Genomic DNA, 27,490 nt, shown 5'->3' with positions numbered 1-27,490 from the left:
TTAGATTCTTAATTCCAGATATTTTAATGAATTCAAATTCTACCATCTGCCCTGGCAGCATTTGAACCCCAGCCATCAAAACACTATCTAGATTTCTGGATTAACAGTCTAGTCATAAAACCATTATGCCATCACATCCCCTTTGCGACCATGCTCCTATTTACCAATGTCAATAATTTAGAACTCATTCAAAACTGTACTGCCTGTATTCCAACATGCACCAAGCCCAATACCCCAATTACCCCACAAAGCATCATTTGATTTTAAAATAGTCATCAAAACTCCTCTGTTCTTTGCCCTTCCCAATGCCTTTCATTTCCACCAAGTCCATAATACCCCAAGTTCTCTGCACTTTTCAATTTTATGATGTGGAGATGCTGGCGTTGGACTGAGATGGACAAAGTCAGAAGTCATATGACACCAGGTTATAGTCCAACAGGTTTATTTGAAATCACAAGCTTTTGGAACACTGCTCCTTCGGCATTCCAGAAGACACACAGGCTGGCTATAATTTCAAGAGATTAAATTTTTAAAAAAATGTTTATGTAAGTGTGCTATAACTTGGTGTCATGTGATTTCTGACATTCTCGGTTTTATACTTTTGGGCATCACTTATTTCGATTGTTTTACAATCAATAGCAGTGTCTGCAGATGCCCTGGCCCTAGGCTCTAGAATTTCCTCATTAAACTATTCTAGCTTTTTTTTATAACTTTAAGATACAGATTATGGCCTTTGCTTTCATCTGCCCTATCTCTTCTTTGTGGCTCAGTTCAACTTTTGTTTGATAACACTGGCGTTTTGAAGGACCAAAGGGCATTTTACAACATTAAAGATGCTCAAAAAAGTACAAGTTTTAGAGGTGGAGGTTTAATGCATTGCAAGCAGATGTTTGAACCAGATCTAGTGAGGGGGAGGAAGTGTGTAGCTCAACACAAAATCCAATAGCTTTTGGAGTCTTAGACTCTGTGAGGTCGAGAAGCATTGATTAATCAGACTGTGTTTCTGTGTCTCTCGCAATTGTTTCTTTCTGATTAAACTCCTAAGTTTCTTGATTGCAAGTGGTCTGCCTTTTGTTGACTTGTTTAAGAGAAAGCATGTATTTATTCAGAACTGATTTCACCTCCTCCCTCTTTGAAGCAAAATTCAGTCAAGAAGGAAAATCAAATCATCAAATCAAAAATGGACAACAGTAAAGAAATTAGTCGGGCCCCTTGATCATCTTGAAACATAATATAGAATGAATTCTGCTCCATGACGTGTTGAGCATTTGGCATTGATTGCACAGCTGTGAGGATCGTGGCATCTCGTTGTAAGTTATGTAGAACATAATTATGTCTCTGACTCCTCGACCTCCAATGAAAATGTGCTGAATATTTCACTTGCAAAAGTGTTACTGAAGCTTCTTCAGGTTGGCAGCAGAATATAGTGGTCGGACTTTGTGTTAACTTCCCATTCAGCTCCCCTCGTTTCAACTCATCTCAGGATCGATTAAGTCCAGTCAAATATATTGTCCTGTTTTACATTTGCGTTTTCTGATGGCCGGACCTCCCTGTGATCCCATGTTTTAACACTTGTTCTTACGTCTTAACATTTGAGTGCATCTGACAGCAAAGAAGGGAAGAATTTGCATTTGTATTGTGCCGTGATAACTTTAAGGCATCGCAGGGTACTCTGTATTCAATGAAGGACTTTGTGAACTCTAATCATTCTGCAAGATTCAGCCAACTTTTGTCATACAGACTTTCAAAAACGGCAATGTGAAAATGACTCGATAGCTTGTTTCGGAGGTGTTGCTTCAGGACTGCAAGGAGAATTCAGCTGCTGTACATCAAAATGGTAATGTTGTGTTTTTGATGTGTTGATGAGAGAGTATAAAAAGTAAAGTCACCGTAATCCAGATGAACCATCATGCTCCTGTGCCATCAGAGAGGAATAACTGGTGCTAGCTTAATCTGAGGGTCACCATGCCTCAGGCAAAGAGTTGAGAAAGAAACTGCTTCATGGTAACCTCAGCCCGTGTGGCATTTGAGTTCCCCTTGTTGGTGTTACTCTGCAATGCAAATCAGCCATCCAGACAACTGAGCTAACCAACCTGTATGAGAGTTTTTATCGATACGTTAGATCTCATTCTAAAGTCACAAATCCAACATTCCTGTATTCCCTCCATATTCTATTGGAGTACCAGTCAAGTTATGTCAACAAGTCTCTGAGATATGAGGCAGACCCATTTTACTCAGAAGCTAGAGTGTGCTGACTGTGGGTTTGCATGAAACAAAGTTTAATATAAGGCAATCTGAAACTTAGTATAGAGTTGGCCGTTGGGATGTAAATGGGTTCCAGAGGGGACGTGACAGCGACAGCACTTGCCGTTAAGACTACCTTTGACCAAGTGTGGCACCAAGGAAGCTGAGCAAAACTGGATTCAAAAGGAATCGTTAGAAAACTCTCTAGTGGTTGGAGTGATATCTAGCTCTAGAGAGTAGGTTGTGGCTGTTGTAGGTCAGTCATCTCAGCTCCAAAGCATCACTGCTGGAGTTATTTATCACCAGAAGTTAAAACACCACCACCTGCAAGTTCCCCTCCGACCCACTAACCATCCTGACTTGGAAATATGTCACCCTACCTTCAGTGTCACTGGGTTAAAATTCACAGCTCTCTCCTTAAGTGCATTGTGGGTGCATCTACAGTATGTGGACCGCAGCAGTCAAGAAGGCAGCTCATCACCACCTTCGAAGGGCAACTGGGGCCAAACAATAAATACTGGCCCAGCCAGCGATGCCCACATCCCAGGAGTGAATGAAAAATAACTCTTCAGTGAAGAAATTTCTCCTCATCTCAGTCCTGAATGGCTTACCCCTCTCTGAAGGCGTTTTTCCAGAACCCTCAACAGCATCACCTAGTTCAGGGGAAACATCATCCTGCATCCAGTCTGTCTAGCTTTGCCAGAATATTGTACATTTCAATAAGATCCCCTCACATTGTTCTCAATTCAAAGCCTAGTTGATCCAGTCTTTCATATAACAAACCTGCCATTCCAGAAATCAGCCTGGTTAACTTTATTGCACTCTGCCTGTGGAAAGAATAACCTTCCTTAGATAAGGAGACCAAAACTGCATGTAACATTTGCAGGTCCATAGCATAAAAGACTGTGCAGAACAAGGTCCTGAATATATTTAAGAAAGAAATCAACAGATTTGTAGACAGAAAAGGCTTTAATGGTAGAGGGACAGAGCAGATGGAAGATCAACCATGATCACTTGAATGATGGAACAGGCTCAATGGGCAGAATGGCCATTACTTTATTTGTGTTTTTTTTTATATTTAGACGTATCCATGAGACATTCAAGCATTGTCTACTGTTAATGTTTGCCTCAGGTTAAGTTTAGGATACAAGAATATAACCTACAACTTTACATGGTCTAAACAATTTTTTGCAATGACATTTGCGTGTTTGTCTGAGTAGGTACATATTTGTAAGATACCAGCTATTTGTTGTGAAGGAAAGGAAACTGGCTGAAACATTTTCTAATGGCAATCTAAGTCTAAAACCTATATAATTGGTAATATCATTACCCTGGCGAGATTTAAAATTTGTTATGACCAGTGGAAGAATCAGATGAGAAAGGAATCTGTGATCCTCTCCAACTCAGCCATAAATGTGGAGAGAGATTGCAGAATACTGTGGGATGGAAGGATCTAGATTTCCTTGAAAATCAATCACATAAAGCTTGCAAATTTAGGAGTCATATGGAAGGCAAATTGCATGAAAAGATTTATTACATGGAAATGGAATATAAAAATAGGAAGGTCTCACTACAGTTGTATTAGTGAATCTGCACCTAGAGATTTGGTGTCCCTGTTAAGAAAGGATTTAGTTTCATTGGAAGCAGTAGACAGAAGGCTATTAGGCTGTTGTGTAGGATGAAGCTGTTATCTAGGAGATAACTCAGAGAACTTCTACAGTGTGCAAGCAGGTCATTCAGCCCATCAAGTCCATACCAACTATCCAAGGAGCATCACACCCAAACCCACAACCCCTACCCTATCCCTGCATTTTACATGGATAACCCACGTAGCCTGCACTTCCCTGGACACTATGGACAATTTAGCATGGCCACTCCACTTGACCTACACATCTTTGGACTGTGGGAAGAAACCAGAGCACCCAGAGGAAACCCACACAGATACAGGGAGAATGTGCACACTCCACGCAGACAGTCTGAGGGTGAAATCAAACACAGGTTCCTGGTGCTGTGAGTCAGCAGTGCTAACCACTGAGACACCATGTCACCATTAGAAATTAGGACTGTTTTCTTTGGAGGAAACATGGCTGTCAGAAAAATTGATGGGAGCTTGCAAAATCATGAAAGATCTGAAAGGTACAAACTTTTCCCTTTTTGCAGGGACAGGGCACAACTTTAAAGGAACTGCTAAAAGAAATAAAAACACCATGAAGAAAAATGCTCTTCTATGCAGCAAACGGTTCAGATCTGGAACACACTGCCTGGAAATGTGGCAGTGACAGGTTCAACCAAAGTATTCGAAAGGAAATTCTCTGAAAAGGAAGAGAGTGCAGAATTCTGGGGAAAAGGCAAGAAAATAGCACTTCTTTCCAGGGAACTGGCATTGACACAATGAACCGAATAACCTCTTCTTGCACGGCAGTGTCTGATGAGGAATGTCTTGGCAGATTGAGCCTGTACCTGTTGAGGTTTAGAAGAATGAGCGATGACATTGAATCACATATGACTCGTGGGTAGTGGGGCAGAGAGGTGAGAAGGTAGATGCTGGGGAGAGAGAGAGAGAGAGAGAGAGAGAGAGATAATGGGAACTGCAGATGCTGGAGAATCCAAGATAATAAAATGTGAGGCTGGATGAACACAGCAGGCCAAGCAGCATCTCAGGAGCACAAAAGCTGATGTTTCGAGCCTAGACCCTTCATCAGAGAGGGGGATGGGGAGAGGGAACTGGAATGAATAGGGAGAGAGGGGGAGGCGGACCGAAGATGGAGAGTAAAGAAGATAGGTGGAGAGAGTATAGGTGGGGAGGTAGGGAGGGGATAGGTCAGTCCAGGGAAGACGGACAGGTCAAGGAGGTGGGATGAGGTTAGTAGGTGGATGGGGGTGCGGCTTGGGGTGGGAGGAAGGGATGGGTGAGAGGAAGAACCGGTTAGGGAGGCAGAGACAGGTTGGACTGGTTTTGGGATGCAGTGGGTGAGGGGGAAGAGCTGGGCTGGTTGTGTGGTGCAGTGGGGGAAGGGGACGAACTGGGCTGTTTAGGGATGCAGTAGGGGAAGGGGAGATTTTGAAACTGGTGAAGTCCACATTGATACCATTAGGCTGCAGGGTTCCCAGGCGGAATATGAGTTGCTGTTCCTGCAACCTTCGGGTGGCATCATTGTGGCAGTGCAGGAGGCCCATGATGGACATGTCATCTAGAGAATGGGAGGGGGAGTGGAAATGGTTTGCGACTGGGAGGTGCAGTTGTTTGTTGCGAACTGAGCGGAGGTGTTCTGCAAAGCGGTCACCAAGCCTCCGCTTGGTTTCCCCAATGTAGAGGAAGCCACACCGGGTACAGTGGATGCAGTATGCCACAATGGCAGATGTGCAGGTGAACCTCTGCTTAATGTGGAATGTCATCTTGGGGCCTGGGATAGAGGTGAGGGAGGAGGTGTGGGGGCAAGTGTAGCATTTCCTGCGGTTGCAGGGGAAGGTGCCGGGTGTGGTGGGGTTGGAGGGCAGTGTGGAGCGAACAAGGGAGTCACGGAGAGAGTGGTCTCTCCGGAAAGCAGACAGGGGTGGGGATGGAAAAATGTCTTGGGTGGTGGGGTCGGATTGTAAATGGCGAAAGTGTCGGAGGATGATGCGTTGTATCCGGAGGTTGGTAGGGTGGTGTGTGAGAACGAGGGGGATCCTCTTAGGGCGGTTGTGGCGGGGGCGGGGTGTGAGGGATGTGTTGCGGGAAATACGGGAGACGCGGCCAAGGGCGTTCTCGATCACTGTGGGGGGTAAGTTGCGGTCCTTGAAGAACTTGGACATCTGGGATGTGCGGGAGTGGAATGTCTTATCATGGGAGCAGATGCGGCGGAGGCGGAGGAATTGGGAATAGGGGATGGAATTTTTGCAGGAGGGTGGGTGGGAGGCGGTGTATTCTAGTTAGCTGTGGGAGTCAGTGGGCTTGAAATGGACATCAGTTACAAGCTGGTTGCCTGAGATGGAGACTGAGAGGTCCAGGAAGGTGAGGGATGTGCTGGAGATGGCCCAGGTGAACTGAAGGTTGGGGTGGAAGGTGTTGGTGAAGTGGATGAACTGTTCGAGCTCCTCTGGGGAGCAAGAGGCGGCGCTGATACAGTCATCAATGTACCGGAGGAAGAGGTGGGGTTTGGGGCCTGTGTAGGTGCGGAAGAGGGACTGTTCCACGTAACCTACAAAGAGGCAGGCATAGCTGGGGCCCATGCAGGTGCCCATGGCCACCCCCTTAGTCTGTAGGAAGTAGGAGGAGTCAAAAGAGAAGTTGTTGAGGGTGAGGACGAGTTCAGCTAGGCAAATGAGAGTGTCGGTGGAGGGGGACTGGTCGGGCCTGTGGGACAGGAAGAAGCGGACGGCCTTGAGGCCATCTGCATGCGGAATGCAGGTGTGTAGGGACTGGACGTCCATGGTGAATATGAGGTGTTGGGGGCCAGGGAATTGGAAGTCCTGGAGGAGGTGGAGGGCGTGGGTGGTGTCACGGACGTAGGTGGGGAGTTCCTGGACCAAAGGGGAGAAAATGGAGTCCAGATAGGTGGAGATGAGTTCAGTGGGGCAGGAGCAGGCTGAGACGATGGGTCGACCAGGGCAGGCAGGTTTGTGGATTTTGGGAAGGAGATAGAAACGGGCCGTGCGGGGTTGGGGAACAATGAGGTTGGAGGCTGTGGGTGGGAGGTCCCCTGAGGTGATGAGGTCGTGAATGGTGTTGGAGATGATGGCTTGGTGCTCGGGTGTGGGGTCATGATCGATGGGGCGGTAGGAGGTGGTGTCGGAGAGTTGGCGTCTGGCCTCAGCGATGTAGAGGTCAGTGCGCCATACTACCACTGTGCCACCCTTGTCTGCGGGTTTGATGGTGAGGTTGGGGTTGGAGCGGAGGGAGTGGAGGGCTGCCCATTCTGCGGGGGAGAGGTTGGAGTGGGTGAAAGGGGTGGAGAGGTTGAGGCGGTTAATGTCTCGACGGCAGTTGGAGATGAAGAGGTCGAGGGAGGGTAGGAGGCCTGGGGGTGGTGTCCAGGAGGAGGATTTGTGTTGGAAGCGGGTGAAGGGGTTAGTGGAAGGAGGGTTAGGTTCCCGGTTGAAGAAGTAGGCATGGACGCGAAGACGGCGGAAAAACTGCTCTATGTCCAACCCTGACTGGTATTCGTTGATGTTTGGGTGGAGGGGGACAAAGGTGAGCCCCTTACTAAGGACTGACCGTTCGTCCTCAGTCAGTGGGAGGTCTTGGGGTTGGTGAAGATGCGGCAGGGCTCAGTGTGGCTGTCTTCTCTGGGGTTGCTGGCTGTGGAGGTTGTGGGCGGAGCGACCAGGGCAGGCAGGTTTGTGGATTTTGGGAAGCAGATAGAAACGGGCCGTGCAGGGTTGGGGAACGATGAGGTTGGAGGTTGTGGGTGGGAGGTCCCCTGAGGTGATGAGGTCATGAATGGTGTTGGAGATGCTGGGGAGAGTTTTGCCCTTGTGGGGAAATACAAGACTGAGGCACATTTTAAAATTGAGAGGCTAACCATTTATGATGAAGATGAGGAGGGATTTCTTGTCCTGAGAGATGTTAATCTTTGGGACTCACTTCTTCGAACAACGGTCATTGGGCAAATTCAAGGCACAGTTAGACATACTTGAATATGTATAAAGGAGTAATCTGGGACAGGAAGGAGAAAGGAGTCAATATCACAATGAGTTCAGGCGTGTTCCTTGCAGAATAGCTGAACTGTCTTGATGGGCTAATGGCTTACTTCTTTCCTATAATCTTAGTTTGAAAGTTTACTCTGTGCAAACATACAGCTCTCGATGTGGTAAAGCAGTTTGAGTGGTCTGTGGGCAGAATGGAAATGTTGCACACAGGAAGAATGAAATAATCAAAGGACTTTTAGTTTAATAATCACTGGTCCCTCAAATGAATGCAGAATTTATCTGTCGAAACAACATTTTACAACATCCCACCTGGTAAGTGAGCATTGTTCATGGATTGAGTGAAGTGCTTTAGAACATTGTGCAACAGTTTAACTATTAGTCACGACAATAATGCTATAATTACATGAAAACTCAGAGGAAATCCCATTGTTCAATTATTTTTTTAAGATTGTGTTGGGATAAATTCAGTGCAATTTACAATCCAGCCCACCACTCGTAACAACATATCAGTAATATTTGATTTCAGCCAAATGTTAGCATTTCAGGATAAGTATCAGTTTAATACAGCATTATGTCCTACCATGGCCCTTAAAACTAGCTGGGGTTCCAATTTACAGAAAACACCATAAGCAGTCGTTCTGGGATGAAAGCAAAATACTGTGGGTGCTGGAAATCTACGACAAGCCAGTAAATGCTGGAGAACCCCAGCAGGCCTCGCAGCATTTAGAACTATAGGATTCCGACAGTGTGGAAGCAGGCCATTTGGCCTATCCTATCCACAAGTACCCTTTGAGGAGCATCACACCCAGACCCATCCCCGTAACCCCACATTTCTCATGGCTAATCCACCTAACTCACACATCCCCGAACACTATGGACAACTCAGCACGGCCAATCCACCTACCCTGCACATCTGTGGACTGTGGAAGGAAACAAGAGCACCACACAGAGAAGGGGAGAATGTGCAAACTCCACACAGGCAGTGGCGGGAGGGTGGAATTAAACCTATGTCCCTGGTGCTGTGAAGCAGCAGTGTCCAACCTATTTGTGGAGAGAGGACCAGCGTTGACACTTTGAATCTAATATGTTTCTCCTTCAGACCTCCATGACTTCAAGGGTGGAGTCAAGAGGTTATTCGGGAATTGAAATCCTCCACATTCAACATTCCACTGCACTGCAAGAGTAGACAAGTGAGTCGGCAGAAACTTTAAAGCGTGCAAGAGGCAGGCCAGGCTAGCATCAATAATGCAGATTTAACCTGTTGAAACTACAACACAGGAACAGTTGCATGCCAAGAAGGATAAGCAACAAGTGATAGGCAATTCCACAACCAATGGATCAGATCTAACCACTGGCGGACAATCAAACAACTCACTGAATAAAGAGGTTCCACAACATCTTCATCCTGAATCAGCCCCCAACGTCAATGGGGCATTGGTAACAGTCTTCAGTCAGAAATGCCAAGCAGACAATCCTGAGGCCCCCAGCATCACAGATGCCAGTCTTCAGCCAATTTGATTCACTTCATGTGATATCAAGAAAGGTCTAAAAGCATAAGATCCTGCAAAAGCTAATTTCAGTGACATGATGTTGGCAGTAGAATTGAAAATTTACATTCCAGGAAACTCATGCTTCCAGCTAAAATAACAGCAGACCTGCAGGAAACAAATGCCTGCAAGCTCCCCAGCAAGACACATGCCATCCTGACTTGCAACTATATTGCCTTTCCTTCATTTGTGGACTGCCAAAAATGGCTTACCTAACAGAGCTGTGCATGCATCTACAGGAGATAGATTGCAGCAGTTCACGGAAGAAGCTCATTGCCACCTTGTAAGGACACTTAGGATTGGGCAATAGATGATAGCCTCGGCAGAAATGCCCACATCCATTGAAAGAATAGTTCTCACTTCAGGCCAAGAAGTTATGCAGCTCCATCTTGAAGGCAAAGAGAGTCCAGAACCTATTGTGCCAAACAGTAATGTATTCCAAAGGCCCTTTGAAATGAAGATGATTCCAAACTCCAGCCCATCCCTTTTCTGGATGACCCCTCCCTTTCCCAATGGCCTAAACTCAATTCTTTGTTAAGTTGAGCGATCCTGCTTTGAGAAGAAGGGAAGTCAGAGACTCCAAAATTTTGATGCGAATGTTTGACTCAGTTTGGAAACAAGGTGCATATCCATAGAAAAGCAAACATTTGCTTTTGCTGCAATCATATGACGACATTAATGAATGGTCAAGAAGCAGGTCATTTGTGGAGTGCTGTTTGGTTACTGATTGCTGTCCCCCTCACTGGTTCTGGGGTTTTTCTCAGCTTCTTCACCACTCCTAGGGGGTAGCTGTAGGGAGGAGCTGGAGGTAATGTTGTGAGGAAGGGTCAAATTATTCACCAACGATGCTACAGTGATTGTGACTGTTGGGTACGTTTGATGGACTTATTAGACTTTTTCACTGAAAAACCCAAAGCTTCACTGCCATTCATCAGTGAACTATGAACTATCAAAACATAGTTCCTGGGGCTAAAGCGATCAAAGGGTATGGGGAGAAAGTGGGAGAAGGTTACAGAGTAGAATGATCATTCACAACGTTAAGCCTGTTGTTAATTCTATGAATGTCATGAATGTATCTATCCCCCTCCTGATCACTGTCTCACCGATCCCTTTTTTGTTCTCCCTCTCATTGTAGCTGCAAGCATAAAATGTACTTGGAGAAGTTGCCAAATACCAGTATCATCATCCCGTTCCACAACGAGGGTTGGTCATCTCTCCTGCGGACGGTACACAGTGTCATCAGACGCTCTCCTGACCAACTGGTCGCAGAGATTATTCTTGTGGATGACTTCAGCGATAGAGGTAAGCAAAAGCATCGGCAACAAGTGTCTGCAAAGCTGTCTTTGTCCCAGTGTGTTTGATTCTACTGCACTACTACTTCGAGCACTTAACTGGCCTCTCAGCCCTATCTTCGTCTTGTAGCATCCGGTGTGTATTCTGTAAGAGGCTGCTGTGCGGTAAGTGATTTTTCTTTTCCTTGCGAGTTCATTAATATGATGAGAAATGTGGCTACAGTTGACTTATTACAGCTGTGACATAAAGAGAGCATATCCTGGACTTTTACATTGATGCAGCCCAGCACACATTTAGGCCAGATTCATCAACCTTGGAGAGGCAGTATCTGTCCTGGTACGTGACATTTCTGCTAATGGTCACACCCTGGTTACAGATCGATATGTCAAGGCCTTATTTCATATCATGTAATAATGACCCGGGTCTTGTTGGAGTGAAGAACCTCACACTCTCTATCGTTGCACACTGAGTTTTCCCACCTTGAAAATGATCAACTCTGTGACGTGTGAGCTGGTAATGGCGCAGTGAGGACCACTGGAAAGTGCGGAAGTTGGTGACCAGCTGGATGAGCATTCCAACGCTCAAACTGATGCAAATTAAGGATCAAGAAAGAGACAAAGGAAAAGTGGAGAAAGAATTGGCCGATTCATGCTTGAAAGTGAAGTCAAATCAGGATAAGAAAGAGAAGAATGATTGGTTAAAGGTGGAAACTAAAAGCAATACACAAACAGGGAAAATAGTGACATTTCTGGTAGCACAATGATAAATTTACTACGTGTTAGAATTGGATTCCAGATTTTGATTTATTCTGGGTGGAAGAGGTGATGTGACATTCCCTATCAAAATGGTCCTTAACTCATAAATGTTATTGCCATTTTCTGTTGACTTTGTTGGACCAGAACAAATACAATAATTTCTTGATGCCCTCCAGAAGGTAGACAATGAACACTTGCACAGTTTTGAAAATTCTCTGCACTTGACTTCCACTATCAGCTATAATGGAAGTGGTCATTTGTCCTGAACCAGAAGGATATCTATTTGAAGTCCCAAACTGTTTGTATTAATGTATCAAAACAGAACCCCGATTGTGGAAAAGGCAGTGAAATTAACAGAAGATACAATGTAGCAAATCAATAATTCACATAAGACTTTGTTCATTTTGGTGATGAGTTAGGATGTAGATTAACAAGGGAACAGATAGTAGAGATTTCAGAGCAGCCACTGATCCAGATTGTACTTTATTTCAGTTTTGCTTCACTCATGATGTTAAAATGAATTGAGCTTTTACCTGCATACTTGATGTCAACTGATGGCTCAGAAAGGTGGCTGCTTCTACTGTTAGATCCCAAGTAGAGAAGGTAACTGTTTCCATTGGCGTTCTGGCTCCATGGTTATACTGAGCTCCACTGAATGCCATTGCACATGTCTGGTTTCCTGTCTTGGCATTTCTGAAACAACTCCCTCATGCGTACATGTGTGTGCAGTGTAATTGGAATAACCCAGGCTAATGTATGATGGAGAATGTGGACTGGAGAAGGTAAATATTCCTTCAACAACTGTGCTTGCATGCTGTAAAAGCACCTATACTGTTGCCAATTAGAGAAGACTCATTTTGGTGAAGCTTTTTGTCTTCCATTTATCAGAAAAATTTACAAGCAATACCAATATAAAGAGAAGAGGAAATATCATTTATCCCACATGAGATTATTTGGCAAACCAACTCTGATTACTAGCAGCATTGACATCGAGAATGCACTGCTTAGATGATGACTGACAGTTAACTGCCGAGTATTGTTTACATTTTAAACCAGACGGGTTACCTCACATTGTCAAGGCATCTCTGCGAAATGAAACAGAGAATGGATGTTACTCATTTGTTGAGTTAAAAAATACAATTTGTAGACATGTTCTTTCTGTCTGCAGAGAACAGTGCCCTTTGTATCAAGATGCATAGGTTCTAGAACACTCTGAGTCTGACCAATACCCCTAAGTTGGTTATCCACATACTATCAAGAACATTCCAGACTGTTGAGTAAATCTCATCCAGTTTCAAAATCACATGTAATATTGGAGATTGTCAATTTTGTAATCATGGGCTGGCTGAATATAGTCAGTTTGTTTTCGCTTATTGCAAACAACTGAAGGAATATGCTATTTTATATAATGTGTCATTCTTTAGCATGCACAGCTTACAAACCTGGTGTTACACCAGCATTGAAATTTAAATACCATAGTTCCAATTGGCCAATGGCTCAATGTTATCTTCTCATACAGATTAAATATAACTTTCCCTATATATTGACATTTCTTGCGACTCATCTCATTGGTAATCCCTCGCAGACGAGGATGGCTTTCTTCCATTCTCAAAGTGAGTCCATAAGTGACATACAGCTTCGGCAGACTCTGCTACACTTGGGAAAGAATTTGGTTGTGGGTAGGAGTGGATGAGGCATTCAAATGGCAGTGTGCCCCTTTCACTGTTTTCACCGGGCTTCTGCATTTTCCGAGCTGGATGTCTCGAGGTGCTCAACGCCTTCCTGGATGCTTGTCCTCCTGATGAGTCCAAGGTGAAAAGCTGGAAGAAGTTTTAGTTTTACATCAAAACACTAGTCTGTGCAACCAAGTCACTGCCAGTATTTCAGGGGTTTCTACCATCTTTACTCTCATGGTCAATTGAAAGTTTGAACTTACTTGAAAGTCTTGAAAAGAGAGTCCCAAGTCACCAATTATTTATTTCCTGATGGTAAGTTGAAAGCTGCAATTAATACTTTTCCAATGATCCATTAAACGAGAGCCACATTGTTCAAGGGTGATGACAGGAAGCATTTTTCTGCATGTGAATGATAGGAGAAATCTAGGCCTCTCTGTCCCAGGAAATTGGATGAGGCTGGCAAAAGGTGAGGATGGCAGGGGGGAATTGACAATTCTAAAAGCTGAGATGGATTTTTGTTGGGCAAGGATATAAAGACTCTTTATGGAAGAATTAAAGTGGGTAAATGGCGATAGATATGGATCAGTCACAGTTGTATTGAATAGAGGTACAGGATGAAGCAGCTGAATGGCCTCGCCAGGTATCTATGTTTCTAATTTTTGTACCCTAGTAATATCATGATTCTGATCAACTGGAAAGTTGTACTGCTAGAAATATAAGGTCATAGAAGCAGGACGACTGGTCCATGTGTGCCATTGCAGACTTAACTCCATTTTTCATTGTTCTGGATCTTTGTGAAGAAAATGGAAGAGGAAATTAAAGATTCTAAGTTGTAACTGCTCGGGGCATATTCATGTTCTCAAAATCAGAGCAGGTCATGGGGCAAGGATTAAGTGCTATGGAAGGTGTTGCCATTTAAATTTGTGTTATCAAGGCATCAAAAGTTGAAGCGCTCCAGGCAAATTGCTAAGCTGCTTCATAAGTGTAAACATCAAAAGTGTGATGTTCCTCATTCGGAAAAAGCATTATGCCACCCTTAAAAAAGTGCACTAGTCATTCAGAGGGAGGCTGCTGCAATTTTCCAGTTAATTAGTTTTGTCCTGGCCAGGGATTTACAGGAGCTGCTTTTCTGACCTGGGGATAAAGCAATCGAATTTCATGTGAGAATGAGGAGAGTTTTGATGTGCCCAGGAGTTTACAGCTTACAAAATCTTCAATGAGTTTCTTCCATCTTCAGCTCATTAGCTGAAGGGAATGGGGTGTTGATTCCATTATTTAATTTTTGCTCGCCCACTACAGCCGTTTTTGGTGAGCTTTCTGACTGGTATGTTTACTACATGAGTGCTAATCTTGAGAAAATACAGCACATTGAGGCTCTTTGACCTTTGAACTGACACAATGTGGCACCAAGCACTTTCCTACTTTAAAGTAAGATGATAAAATAAAGCACTCGTTCAAAGTCACTCGATTCCATTGCAGCAGTGGCTCAAAGGATTTCCATACATCCTACCTCAACTAAAAATCTACATGAACTGAGGGTCACAGCTCACAAAGGTCTCCTTCAACAAAAGAAAGGGAACTGGAAAATTGCCAAAGAGATAATGGGAACTGCAGATGCTGGAGAATCCAAGATAACAAAGTGTGGAGCTGGATGAACACAGCAGGCCAAGCAGCATCTCAGGAGCACAAAAGCTGACGTTTCGGGCCTAGACCCTTCATCAGAGAGGGGGAAGGGGAGAGGGTTCTGAAATAAATAGGAAGATCTGCCTACTGAGTCAGTATGGGTGGAAATTAGGAACAGCAAGGGAGCAGTCACCTCGTTAGGGGTTTACTACAGGCCCCCCAATAGCAGCAGGGAGACTGAAGAAAGCATAGGTCGACAGATTTTGGAAAAGTGTGGTCGCAGTAGGGTTGTTGTAATGGGTGACTTTAACTTTCCTAATATTGATTGGAACCTGCTTCGAGCAGAAGATTTGAATGGAGCTGTATTTGTAAGGTGTGTTCAGGAGGGTTTCCTAACGCAGTACGTTGACAGGCCGACGAGGGGAGAGGCCATTCTAGACTTGGTGCTCGGAAACGAGCCGGGGCAGGTATGAGATCTTGTGGTGGGAGAGCATTTTGGTGATAGTGACCATAACTGCCTCACATTCTACATAGCTATGGAGAAGGAGAGGATTAGGCAAAATGGGAGGATATTTAATTGGGGAAGAGGAAACTATGATGCGATTAGACATGAGTTAGGAAGCATGGACTGGGAGCAATTGTTCCATGGTAAGGGAACTATAGACATGTGGAGACTGTTTAAGGAACAGTTGTTGCGAGTGATGAGTAAATATGTCCCTCTGAGACAGGCAAGAAGGGGTAAGATGAAGGAACCTTGGATGACGAGAGTGGTGGAGCTTCTTGTGAAAAGGAAGAAGGTAGCTTACATAAGTTGGAGGAAGCTAGGGTCAAGTTCAGCTAGAGAGGATTACTCGCAGGCAAGGAAGGAGCTCAAAAAAGGTCTGAGGAGAGCCAGGAGGGGGCACGAGAAAGGCTTGGCAGAAGGAATCAGGGAAAACACAAAGGCATTTTACACTTATGTGAGGAATAAGAGAATGGTCAAAGAAAGAGTAGGGCCGATCAGGGATAGCATAGTGAACTTGTGTGTGGAGTCTGAGGAGGTAGGGGAAGCCCTTAATGAGTTTTTTGCTTCTGTCTTTACGAAAGAAACGAACTTTGTAGTGAATGAAACCTTTGAAGAGCAGGTGTGCATGCTGAAATGGATAGAGATAGAGGAAGCTGATGTGCTGAAAATTTTGTCAAACATTAAGATTGACAAGTCGCCAGGCCCGGACCAGATTTGTCCTCGGCTGCTTTGGGAAGCGAGAAATGAAATTGCTTCGCCACTTGTGAAGATCTTTGCATCCTCGCTCTCCACTGGAGTCGTACCTGAGGACTGGAGAGAGGCAAATGTAATTCCTCTCTTCAAGAAAGGAAATAAGGAAATCCCCGGCAATTACAGACCAGTAAGTCTCACGTCTGTCGTCTGCAAGGTGTTAGAAAGGATTCTGAGGGATAGGATTTATGACCATCTGGAGGAGCATGGCTTGATCAAATACAGTCAACACGGCTTTGTGAGGGGTAGGTCATGCCTCACAAACCTTATCGAGTTTTTTGAGGATGTGACTAGAAAAGTTGATAAGGGTCAAGCTGTGGATGTGGTGTATATGGACTTCAGTAAGGCATTTGATAAGGTTCCCCATGGTAGGCTCATTCAGAAGGTTAGGAGGAATGGGATACAGGGGAACTTAGCTGTCTGGATACAGAATTGGCTGGCCAACAGAAGACAGCGAGTGGTAGTAGAAGGAAAATATTCTGCCTGGAAGTCAGTGGTGAGTGATGTTCCACAGGGCTCTGTCCTTGGGCCTCTACTGTTTGTCATTTTTATTAATGACTTGGATGAGGGGATTGAAGGATGGGTCAGCAAGTTTGCAGATGACACAAAGGTCGGAGGTGTCGTTGACAGTATAGAGGGCTGTTGTAGGCTGCAGCAGGACATTGACAGGATGCAGAGATGGGCTGAGAGGTGGCAGATGGAGTTCAACCTGGATAAATGCGAGGTGATGCATTTTGGAAGGTCGAATTTGAAAGCTGAGTACAGGATTAAGGATAGGATTCTTGGCAGTGTGGAGGAACAGAGGATCTTGGTGTGCAGATACACAGATCCCTTAAAATGGCCACCCAAGTGGACAGGGTTGTTAAGAAAGCATATGGTGTTTTGGCTTTCATTAACAGGGGGATTGAGTTTAAGAGTCGTGAGATCTTGTTGCAGCTCTATAAAGCTTTGGTTAGACCGCACTTGGAATACTGCGTCCAGTTCTGGTTGTCCTATTATAGGAAAGATGTGGATGCTTTGGAGAGGGTTCAGAGGAGGTTTACCAGGATGCTGCCTGGACTGGAGGGCTTATCTTATGAAGAGAGGTTGACTGAGCTTGGTCTCTTTTCATTGGAGAAAAGGAGGAGGAGAGGGGACCTAATTGAGGTATACAAGATAATGAGAGGCATAGATAGAGTTGATAGCCAGAGACTATTTCCCAGGGCAGAAATGGCTAGCACGAGGGGTTATAGTTTTAAGCTGGTTGGTGGAAAGTATAGAGGGGATGTCAGAGGCGGGTTCTTTACACAGAGAGTTGTGAGAGCATGGAATGCGTTGCCAGCAGCAGTTGTGGAAGCAAGGTCATTGGGGGTCATTTAAGAGACTGCTGGACATGCATATGGTCACAGAAATTTGAGGGTGCACACATGAGGATCAATGGTCGGCACAACATTGTGGGCTGAAGGGCCTGTTCTGTGCTGTACTGTTCTATGTTCTATGTTCTAAGGGGAGGTGGACCGAAGATGGATAGAGGAGAAGATAGGTGTACCTGTTGTGGATCTCTCTACATTGGGGAAACCAAGCGGAGACTTGGGGACCGCTTTGCAGAACACCTCCGCTCAGTTTGCAATAAACAACTGCACCAGTCGCGAACCATTTTAACTCCCCCTCCCATTCTTTAGATGATATGTCCGTCCTGGGCCTCCTGCAATGCCACAATGATGCCACCCGAAGGTTGCAGGAACAGCAACTCATATTCCGCTTGGGAACCCTGCAGCCCAGTGGTATCAATGTGGACTTCACAAGCTTCAAAATCTCCCTTCCCCCCACTGCTTCCCAAAACCAGCCCAGCTCGTCCCCGCCTCCCTAACCTGTTCTTCCTCTCAACTATCCCCTCCTCCCACCTCAAGCCACACCTCCATTTACCACCGACTAACATCATCCCGCCTCCTTGACCTGTCCGTCCTCCCCGGACTGACCTATCCCCTCCCCACCTCCCCACCTATTCTCTCCTCTTCACCCAAATTCTCCTCTATCCATCTTCGGTCCACCTCCCCCTCTCTCCCTATTTATTTCAGAACGCTCTCTGCATCCCCCTCTCTGATGAAGGGTCTAGGCCCGAAAAATCAGCTTTTGTGCTCCTGAGATGCTGCTTGGCCTGCTGTGTTCATCCAGCTTCACACTTTGTTATCTTGGAAAATTGCCAAAACACGTTTTTCTTCTGAAACCATGGGGCAAGGTTCATTCTGACCGTTCTTGCATAAAGGCATTTGCACAAACACCTATATGTCAATCCAAGTACAAATTCATGCTCACAAGCACATGCATACACACTCACACAAGTCCCAAAAAAATATGATGGACTCTTTGAGAATCAGTGCACAGTGCACTGGATATGTTGGGCGGCAGACAGCGTAAAAAGGTATACCGATACATTACACTCCAGGTTAGAATTTTGTGTAGTTGATGAGGGTCAAGAGCTGCACTGAGTAATATTAGTCTTACTGTTTAGCTCAATGCCAGTAATGTAACTTTTCTGAGCTCTGCTGCACCCAAACACAATATGGTAAAGGAGACTTTGTCAGGTGATATGAGCACCCAATTCTTAGGATATCACAAATCTCTGAACAAGGCAGGACTGAGTCAATACAGCATGGAGCTAGAGAAACGCAACAGGAACAGCAGCATCAGATGAGCAAGTAAGTCAACATTTTGGGTTTACATCCCTCATCAGTCCTGTTGCAATTCTTGCTAAGGCGAGACTGAGGTCTATCAAGTTCAACATCTGGTATCATGTTTGTTGAATGATTGTGGAGGTCAGTCAGTTTCAACAAGCTCAGAGTTAAGTAAAGGAAAATACTTCAATACTAAAAAAAATTGCATTCTTCTTTTACAATTGCTTCATGATCTCGCCCAAACTATCCCAATCATGTCCTCAAGGCACACAGCCACCTGAGATATCATCAATCCTGTTGTTCTGACCGCTTGAGATTTTGCTGCGCAACTGGTGGCCGTATCTTCTGCTGCCCAATCTCCAATCTCCCTAAAACACTCTATATCATTTCCCCCCCTCACTTTTCCCCTTTAAAGTTCTCCTTAAATTCGTCTCACCATCTCTTCCCAAATGGACCTCTGCAACCTCAATATCAAGTTTTCCTTGGTTCATTCACACAATGTCGGCATCACTGGTCGGCATTTATTGCCCCATTTCTAATTGCCCAGAGGACAGTTAAGAGTCAACCACATTGCTGTGAGTCTGGAGTCACATGTAGGACCAGGCCAGGTAAGGATGGCAGTTTCCTTCCCTAAAGGACATTAATGAACCGGATTTTTTGACTATCAACAATGGATTCACAGTCACTGCTAGACTCTTAATTCTTGATTCTAGTATTGAATTCAAATTCCACCATCTGCCGTGGTCCTCAGAAGATTAGCTGAGTTTCTAGAAAAATTAGTCTCGTGATAATACCACATGGGTCATTGCCTCCCCAGTATCAAGCATCTTAGATTGTGCTCCTATAAACATGTAGCATAAGTATAATTTGTCACTGTTACTTTTACTGGGCTTTTACTGGAATGCTAGAATTTTATATAAAGTAGGTAGAAAGGGGATTTAAGAGGAAGAAACATAATTTCACATCACATGGGTCATTTAGAAACTGCTTGATATGGAACCAAGAAAAAAAAATCATGGAAATTTAATTCAAAAACTGGACTCCCTGATTTATCAATGACACAAAACTAATTAAGTTAACTCTATCTTATGCATTTGTTTTCCTTCATTTTACAATCTAAAATGGATAGATTCTTCAAGAGAAACTGCACGTAAGTTGAAGTAATCAGCTAGATAGGCCTAGATTCGCCGTGCAACATGAGGACATAAGAATGATATTAAAAAGGACTGGACTGAAAACTTCATAGGATTTTTCTAATCAAATGGTTGAACAATTTTATATAAACCTCTGGAGCAGGTAGGACTTTAATCCAGGGCTCTTGTTTCAGAGATAGGGACATTGCCACTGCATCACAAGAGCTGACTGCAAACTGTGTACCCAGACATTGATGAAGTAAATCAATTAATGTGATCAGTTAGTGATACATTGATTAATTGTGTTGTGTAAAGACTCCTGTCTTTAAAATTATTCAGAAAACTAAAGGGAAAAATAAATGGATAGCGTCAAGAACATAAATACTTGTTAATCCAGTGCAAACACACTTAGCTCATTAGCCTGTAAATTCTTAATTGAGTCGCATAAAGTCATTTAACAGTGACAAAATATTAATTAGAGTCGTTTACATGTAATTGACAAATAGAAATAGAGCACACAAAAGATGATCCATCTGTCTGTAATTTATGTTTATAGGGTCATCTTTCAAACATCCACGTCGTGGCAGGTTATGTTTTGAGGTCTTTGACAAGGTCCCTCACAGTAGGCTAGTCCAGAAAATGAAATTGCTTGGAATCCATGGTGAGGTGACATGTTACTTAGAAAATTAGCTTGGCCGTAAAAGACAGAGGGTAGTTATGTCGGGCTTTTTTTCCTGACTGGAGGCCTTGGACTAGTGGTTTTCTGCAAGGATCAGTACTGGAATCTCTGTAATTTCTAGATAAATGATTTAGATGAGAATGTCAACTGTCTGATTAGTAAGTTTGCAGGTGACACAAAAATTGGTGGAATTGTGGATGGTGTGGAAGGATATCAAAGGATGCAGCAGGATATAGATCAAGTGGAAAGCTGGGGGAGAATTGGCAGATGGAGTGTAATCCAGACAAGTGTGAAGGTGGTCAAATGCAAGAGAAAAGTAAGCAGTAAGTGGAAGGACCCTTAGAATCATTGGTGTACAGAGAGATTTTGGATTCAAATCCATAGCTCAATGAAAGAGGTAACACAAGTGGATAAGATGGTAAAAGAAGGTGTATGCCATGCTGGCCTTTATTGGTCAGATCATTGAATATAGCAATTGGCAAGCCATATTACAACTTTGTATTAGACTTTGGTCAGGTCACATTTGGGGTACTGTCTGCCACATGAACAGAAGGACGTGGAGGCTTTGGAGAGGGTGTAAAGGATATTGGGTAGGAAGATGCCTGAACTGAAGTGTGGTAACTATAAGAAGAGGTTGGACAAACATGAATTGTTTTTGCTGGAATGTTGGAGACTGAGGGCTGACCTGATGGAAGTATGGAAAATTTTGAGAAGGATGGATAGGATGGATTGTCAGAGTCTTTTTTCCTAGGATGGAAATGTCAAATACTAGAGGGCATAGGCTTAAGGTGAGAAGCGGAAAGTTTAAAGGAGCTGTGTGAGGCAAGTTTTTTACTCAGATAGTAATAGGTACCTGGACCATGTTGCCAGGGGTGGTGGTAGAAGCAGATATGACTGCAAAATTTAAGAAGCATTCAGACATACACATGAGCAGCCAAGGAGTAGAGGGATATGGACCAAGTTCAGGCAGATGGGATTAGCTTAGAATGGGGCATCATGGTTGGCACAGACATGGTGGACCAAGGGGCCTGTTTGAGTGGTGTACAGTTCTGTGTTATATGATAGTGCACCAGGAGCATTGTTTCCAGTTTCATTGTATACAGTTTCAGTCCTATTACTTGAAGAGGGATGTGCTTGCATTGGAAGCAGTGCAGAGGACATTCACTAGATTGATTCCAGAGATGAGGGTTTTGTCTTATGCAGACAGATAACACAGTTTAGGCCTATACCCTCTGGAGTTTAGAAGAATGAGAGGAGATCTAATTGAGCTTTGTAAGATGCTACAGGGTATTCACAAAAACAGTTGTGGAAAAGATATTTCCTCATGTGGGACAATTTAGAATGACAGGCCATAGCTCTAGGATAAAGGGAACAGATTAAAAACAGAGCTGAGGAGAAACTACTTCTCTGAAAGGGTCATGAATCTGTGGAATTTACGAGAGTGAGGTGGATGCTGGGACATTGAGTAGAGTTAAGGAAGACACAGATGGATTTTTAATTAGTGATGGGTTGAAGGGTTGTGAAGAGTGGACAGGAAAGGGGAGTTGAAGCCAATATGAGATCAGCCGTGATTGTACCAAATTGCAGAGTAATCTCAAGAAAGTGAATTGCACACTCCTGCTCCTCGTTCTTATGTTCTTATTGAATGTATATACGACACTCTATCAAGGATTGCAAATCTAACTATGTGCCAGTCACCTTTTCTTCTTGTCACTTCTGGTTCCTTTGCCAATCATTTTAAATCTCTTGCCACTCATGAAACCATTGGAATCTAGAAGATGGTGAGATTGTTTTTGGAGACAAAAAAATCCTAGGGGATTTGACAGGATGGATGCTGAGAGTTTGCTGTTCCCTTTGTAGAAGAAGTCGAGGACTTTGTTTAAAACAAAAGATTTTTTCAGTGGAGATGAGGAAAATACCTTTCTCTCAGTCAGTTGTGACTCAACAGTTTCAGACAATGCTGACTGGGCCAGTATTTATTGCCCATTCCTAAATCACGTTTGAGAAGGTGGTGGGTGAACTGCCTCCTTGAACTGGTATCAGAGATAATGGGAACTGCAGATGCTGGAGAATCCAAGATAATAAAATGTGAGGCTGGATGAACACAGCAGGCCAAGCAGCATCTCAGGAGCACAAAAGCTGAAGTTTCGGGCCTGGACCCTTCATCAGAGAGGGGGATGGGGAGAGGAAACTGGAATAAATAGGGACAGAGGGGGAGGCGGACCGAAGATGGAGAGTAAAGAAGATAGGTGGAGAGGAGAGTATAGGTGGGGAGGTAGGGAGGGGATAGGTCAGTCCAGGGAAGACGCTTTGCAGAACACCTCCGCTCAGTTCGCAACAAACAACTGCACCTCCCAGTCGCAAACCATTTCCACTCCCCCTCCCATTCTCTAGATGACATGTCCATCATGGGCCTCCTGCACTGCCACAATGATGCCACCCGAAGGTTGCAGGAACAGCAACTCATATTCCGCCTGGGAACCCTGCAGCCTAATGGTATCAATGTGGACTTCACCAGTTTCAAAATCCCCTTCCTACTGCATCCCTGAACCAGCCCAGTTCGTCCCCTCCCCCCACTGCACCACACAACCAGCCCAGCTCTTCCCCCCCACCCACTGCATCCCAATACCAGTCCAACCTGTCTCTGCCTCCCTAACCGGTTCTTCCTCTCACCCATCCCTTCCTCCCACCCCAAGCTGCACCCCCATCTACCTACTAACCTCATCCCACCTCCTTGACCTGTCCGTCTTCCCTGGACTGACCTATCCCCTCCCTACCTCCCCACCTATACTCTCTCCACCTATCTTCTTTACTCTCCATCTTCGGTCCGCCTCCCCCTCTGTCCCTATTTATTCCAGTTCCCTCTCCCCATCCCCCTCTCTGATGAAGGGTCCAGGCCCGAAATGTCAGCTTTTGTGCTCCTGAGATGCTGCTTGGCCTGCTGTGTTCATCCAGCCTCACATTTTATTATCTTGCCTCCTTGAACTGTAGTGGTCCATGGTGATAAGAATATCTGCAGTGCTGTTAGAGAGGGAGTCCCATGTTTTTCACACAGCCGTAGTGAAGGAATGGCAATATGGTTCCAAGTCAGGTTAACTTGTAGTTTTGAGAGGAACTTGCAGGGGGTGATGTTCCCATGTATCTGCTATCGTGGTCCTTATAGATGGACATGGTCTTGGATTTGGAAGGTGTTGCCTAAGGAACTTTGCCGTTGGATAGGCCTTGGTAAATTGTGGTAGTGTATTTTCTAAATGGAATGCATTGTTACCACCTGTATCAGTGGTGATGGGCATGAATATTGAAGGTGTTAGATGAGTGTCATTCCAGGTGCTGTTGAATATTGTTGAATCTGCATGTATCCAAGCAAGTGGAAAATATTCCAGCATACTCCTGGCATTAACACCTTGCAGATGGTGAATAAGCATTGAGGGTCCATGACAGGGGTAACATTCTGCTCAATTCTCAACTCATTACATGCTTTCATAGCCATGGTATTTATATATTTCTAGGCCCTTGTTCATTTTCTCATGTGTAGTAGTGTTAGTATGTTAGTAAGAATTTAACAAGAGTCACGCTATTAAATTTCCATGGATGATAGTTGGTTCTCTTTTTGTAGCTGGTTTTAGTGTGCCACACACGGTGTAACTAGCGAGCTTTGAAAAGATTTGTAGCTCAGGTTGAGGTTCTGGATGTGAGATTGCTCACTGAGCTGGAAGATTAGTTTTCAGACGTTTCGTCACCATTCTAGGTAACATCATCAGTGAGCCTCCAACAAAGCGCTGGTGTTATGCCCCACTTTCTATTTATCTGGTTAGGTTTCCTTGGGTTGGTGATGTCATTTCCTGCGTTGGTGATGTCATGTCCTGTTCTTTTTCTCAGGGGATGGTGGATTGGCTCCAAATCAATGTGTTTGTTGATGGAGTTCCGGTTGGAATGCCATGCTTCTAGGAATTCTCGTACGTGTCTCTGTTTGGCTTGTCCTAGGATGGATGTGTTGTCCCAATCAAAGTGGTGTCCTTCCTCATCTGTATGTAAGGATACGAGTGATAGTGGGCCATGTCGTTTTTGTGGCTAGTTGATGTTCATGTATCCTGGTGGCTAGCTTCCTGCCAGTTTGTCCAATGCAGTGTTTGTCACAGTTCTTGCAAGGTATTTTGTAGATGACATTCGTTTTGCTTGTTGTCTGTATAGGGTCTTTTTAAAGAATAGCCTATACAGACAACAAGCAAAACGAATGTCATCTACAAAATACCTTGCAAGAACTGTGACAAACACTACATTGGACAAACAGGCAGGAAGCTAGCCACCAGGATACATGAACATCAACTCGCCACAAAACGACATGACCCACTATCACTCGTATCCTTACATACAGATGAGGAAGGACACCACTTTGATTGGGACAACACATCTATCCTAGGACAAGCCAAACAGAGACACGCACGAGAATTCCTAGAAGCATGGCATTCCAACCGGAACTCCATCAACAAACACATTGATTTGGAGCCAATCTACCATCCCCTGAGAAAAAGAACAGGAAATAACATCACCAATGCAGGAAATGACATCACCAACTCAAGGAAACCTAACAAGATAAATAGATAGCAGGACATAACACCAGCGCTTCGTCGGAGGCTCACTGATGATGTTACCTAGAATGGTGACAAAACATCTGAAAACTAACCTTCCAGCTCAGCGAGCAATCTCACATCCAGAACGGTGTAACTGTTACTTACAGCACAAACTTGACCGTTGTCAGAGTTATGCTGACTGTTTCAAGACCTAAGGAATTGTGAAAGATTGAGAACTTTGGTCAAGTGCAGCCATCAGTGAATATTTTCATATCTGACCTTCTGATGAAGGGATGAAACAGTTAAAAACTGTTGGCTTGAAGGCACTACTGTGAGGAGCTCCTGTGGAGATGTCCTGGAGCTAAGGTGATTGACCCCCATTAATCAGAACCATCTTCCCCACGATTTACAACTAGATGTGGTCGGACTGCATAGCTTAGTTTTGATCCATTGGTGTAGGATTGCCACTCTTCATATGAAAGCCACCCACTGCTTCATATGCAAGCATGCCTTCATTTTTAGGTATACCTGTTCCTGCTCTGGACATGACCCATGATCTCTTCATTGAAACAGGTTTGATCTCCCAGCTTGATGGTAATAGTTGAGTCAGGAATATGCCAGGCTTTGATGTTACGGATTGTATTGAGACTAATTCTGCTGCTGTTGATGGCCCACAACACCTCATGAACCCATAGTCTTGAGTTGCTCAGTCAGTTTGAAATCTATCTCATTCAGCACTGTGGTAGTCCCACACGACATGCGGGAGTCGTCCTTAATATGAAGACTTCATCTCCACAAGGACTGTGCAGTGGTCATTCCAACTGAGACTGTTGTACACAGATCCATCTGCTTCAGGAAGATTGATAAGAATGAAATTAAGTATGCTTTTCCTTCGTGTTAGTTATTTGTCTGTCTGCCAAATGTTCAATCTAGCAGCTATGTCCTTTAGAACTCAGCCGACTTGGTCTCTGGAACTTAGTGATTGAATTTTCTTAAGACAAAGGTAGCTTGATTTTTAACTAACTGCAGAGTGGAAGATTACTGCGGATCAGTGAAAATGTGGAGTTAAGGGTGTAAGAGATCAACTATAAACATGCTAAATAACAGAGGCAACTGAGTGGGCCAAATGGCCTTCTCCTGCTCCGAATTCTTATGTTTATAAGCACAAGCTGTTAACAACAGAGAATTTGGGAACGTGATGATTGTGTGATGATACTGTGGCTTTAAGAAGTGAATTTTTTGCCTTTTCTTATGAAGGAAGATTGAAACAGAGGTAATGAGCAGTCTGCTCAAAGTCAATAAGGTAAACAGCTTGTGAGGCCTTGGGTTTTTTTTAACGTTAGAATGATAGAAGCAGCCTGAATGGGTGGCGTCAAGCTCCCACAGAACCAGGATTCTTAGTTTTAGCTTTCTGCAGTTGTTGGAGTCTTGGAGCTGGATGTGGAAGCTTTTATTGCTTGCTCTGTTATAGCTAATAGCTGGGGTTCTCTTCCTGCTGCTAGCATTCCATGTGAGATAATCTATTTTACTGAATTTGTCTTTGCCAAGGGTGTGTTTACGGGATGTTACAATATTAGAATAGTTATCTAGTAAAAGTAAATGCATACTATTTCATTAAACATTTCAATGGGGTTACAGTTAAGCCAATTCTTTTATTTTTGTTTCGTCTGCATTTTAAGTTTAGTATAAATAAAAAGTATGTTTTGCTTAATGCCCAGTGGCTCGACCAATTGAATTGCTTCTGGAATGCAGCACCATATATTTACCTTTTAAAATAAGAAAAAGTTAGGGTGTAGATTATCTTCTGGCAGGAACAAAATCCAACCCCTTAACAACTGCAAGATGAACAGAAAGAGATAAGACGAAGAATTACCTGTGAAAGAATATACAATCGGAGTAAAAATGAGGGATGAATTGTTGGAGGAGGATAAATTATTGAGATCTCCAACAATAATTAATTACCTGTAGTAATGAAATTTTCCACTTCCTTGGACAGAGAGTTTAATTGACTGCTATTAACAATTGGAGCCTAATTTTCATTGTTAATCACCAGGCTTAACCTCCCATGGTGAGTTTGACACACGATTATTCTTAAAGCACAGCAATTTCCTGAATCTCATGGAGACATTAACAATGAGATGCCAGCTTTGAAACTAACATTGGTGTATCCTCCAGAACTTTTTAGTTTTTCATAACTCACAGGCTATCTCTCCTATGCCACCTGGTTCTGGGCAATTTGGACTAATGCATTGAGACATCATTATATTCCATAAAGGTCAACGGGTGGTACGGTGTTGTAATGATGTATACAGGGTTCCATCTGCCCTCTCAGGTGGATTTAGGCATGTCACAACATTGAAGATGAAACAGGGTATTTCTCTTTGTTGCCCTGGCCAGTGTTTCATTCCTCTTCATTTTCTTGACACTTA

General features: G+C 44.1%; 1 protein-coding gene across 2 annotated transcripts in view; it reads left to right on the top strand.

Annotated features, from left to right (window-relative positions):
- galntl6 (polypeptide N-acetylgalactosaminyltransferase like 6) overlaps nucleotides 1-27,490 on the top strand; it is a 1,211,583-nt gene that overhangs the window by 528,347 nt on the left and 655,746 nt on the right. For both annotated transcript variants that reach the window (XM_059644874.1, XM_059644875.1), the window contains exon 5: nucleotides 10,558-10,724. In XM_059644874.1, coding sequence (XP_059500857.1) covers nucleotides 10,558-10,724 — 167 coding nt within the window. The remainder of the gene's footprint in view (nucleotides 1-10,557; nucleotides 10,725-27,490) is intronic.

Source organism: Stegostoma tigrinum, chromosome 3 (genome assembly GCF_030684315.1).
Source record: "Stegostoma tigrinum isolate sSteTig4 chromosome 3, sSteTig4.hap1, whole genome shotgun sequence".
Lineage (NCBI taxonomy): Eukaryota > Metazoa > Chordata > Chondrichthyes > Orectolobiformes > Stegostomatidae > Stegostoma > Stegostoma tigrinum.
The sequence above is the reverse complement of the archived record's forward strand: the minus strand, read 5'-3'. Positions and strand labels throughout refer to the sequence as shown.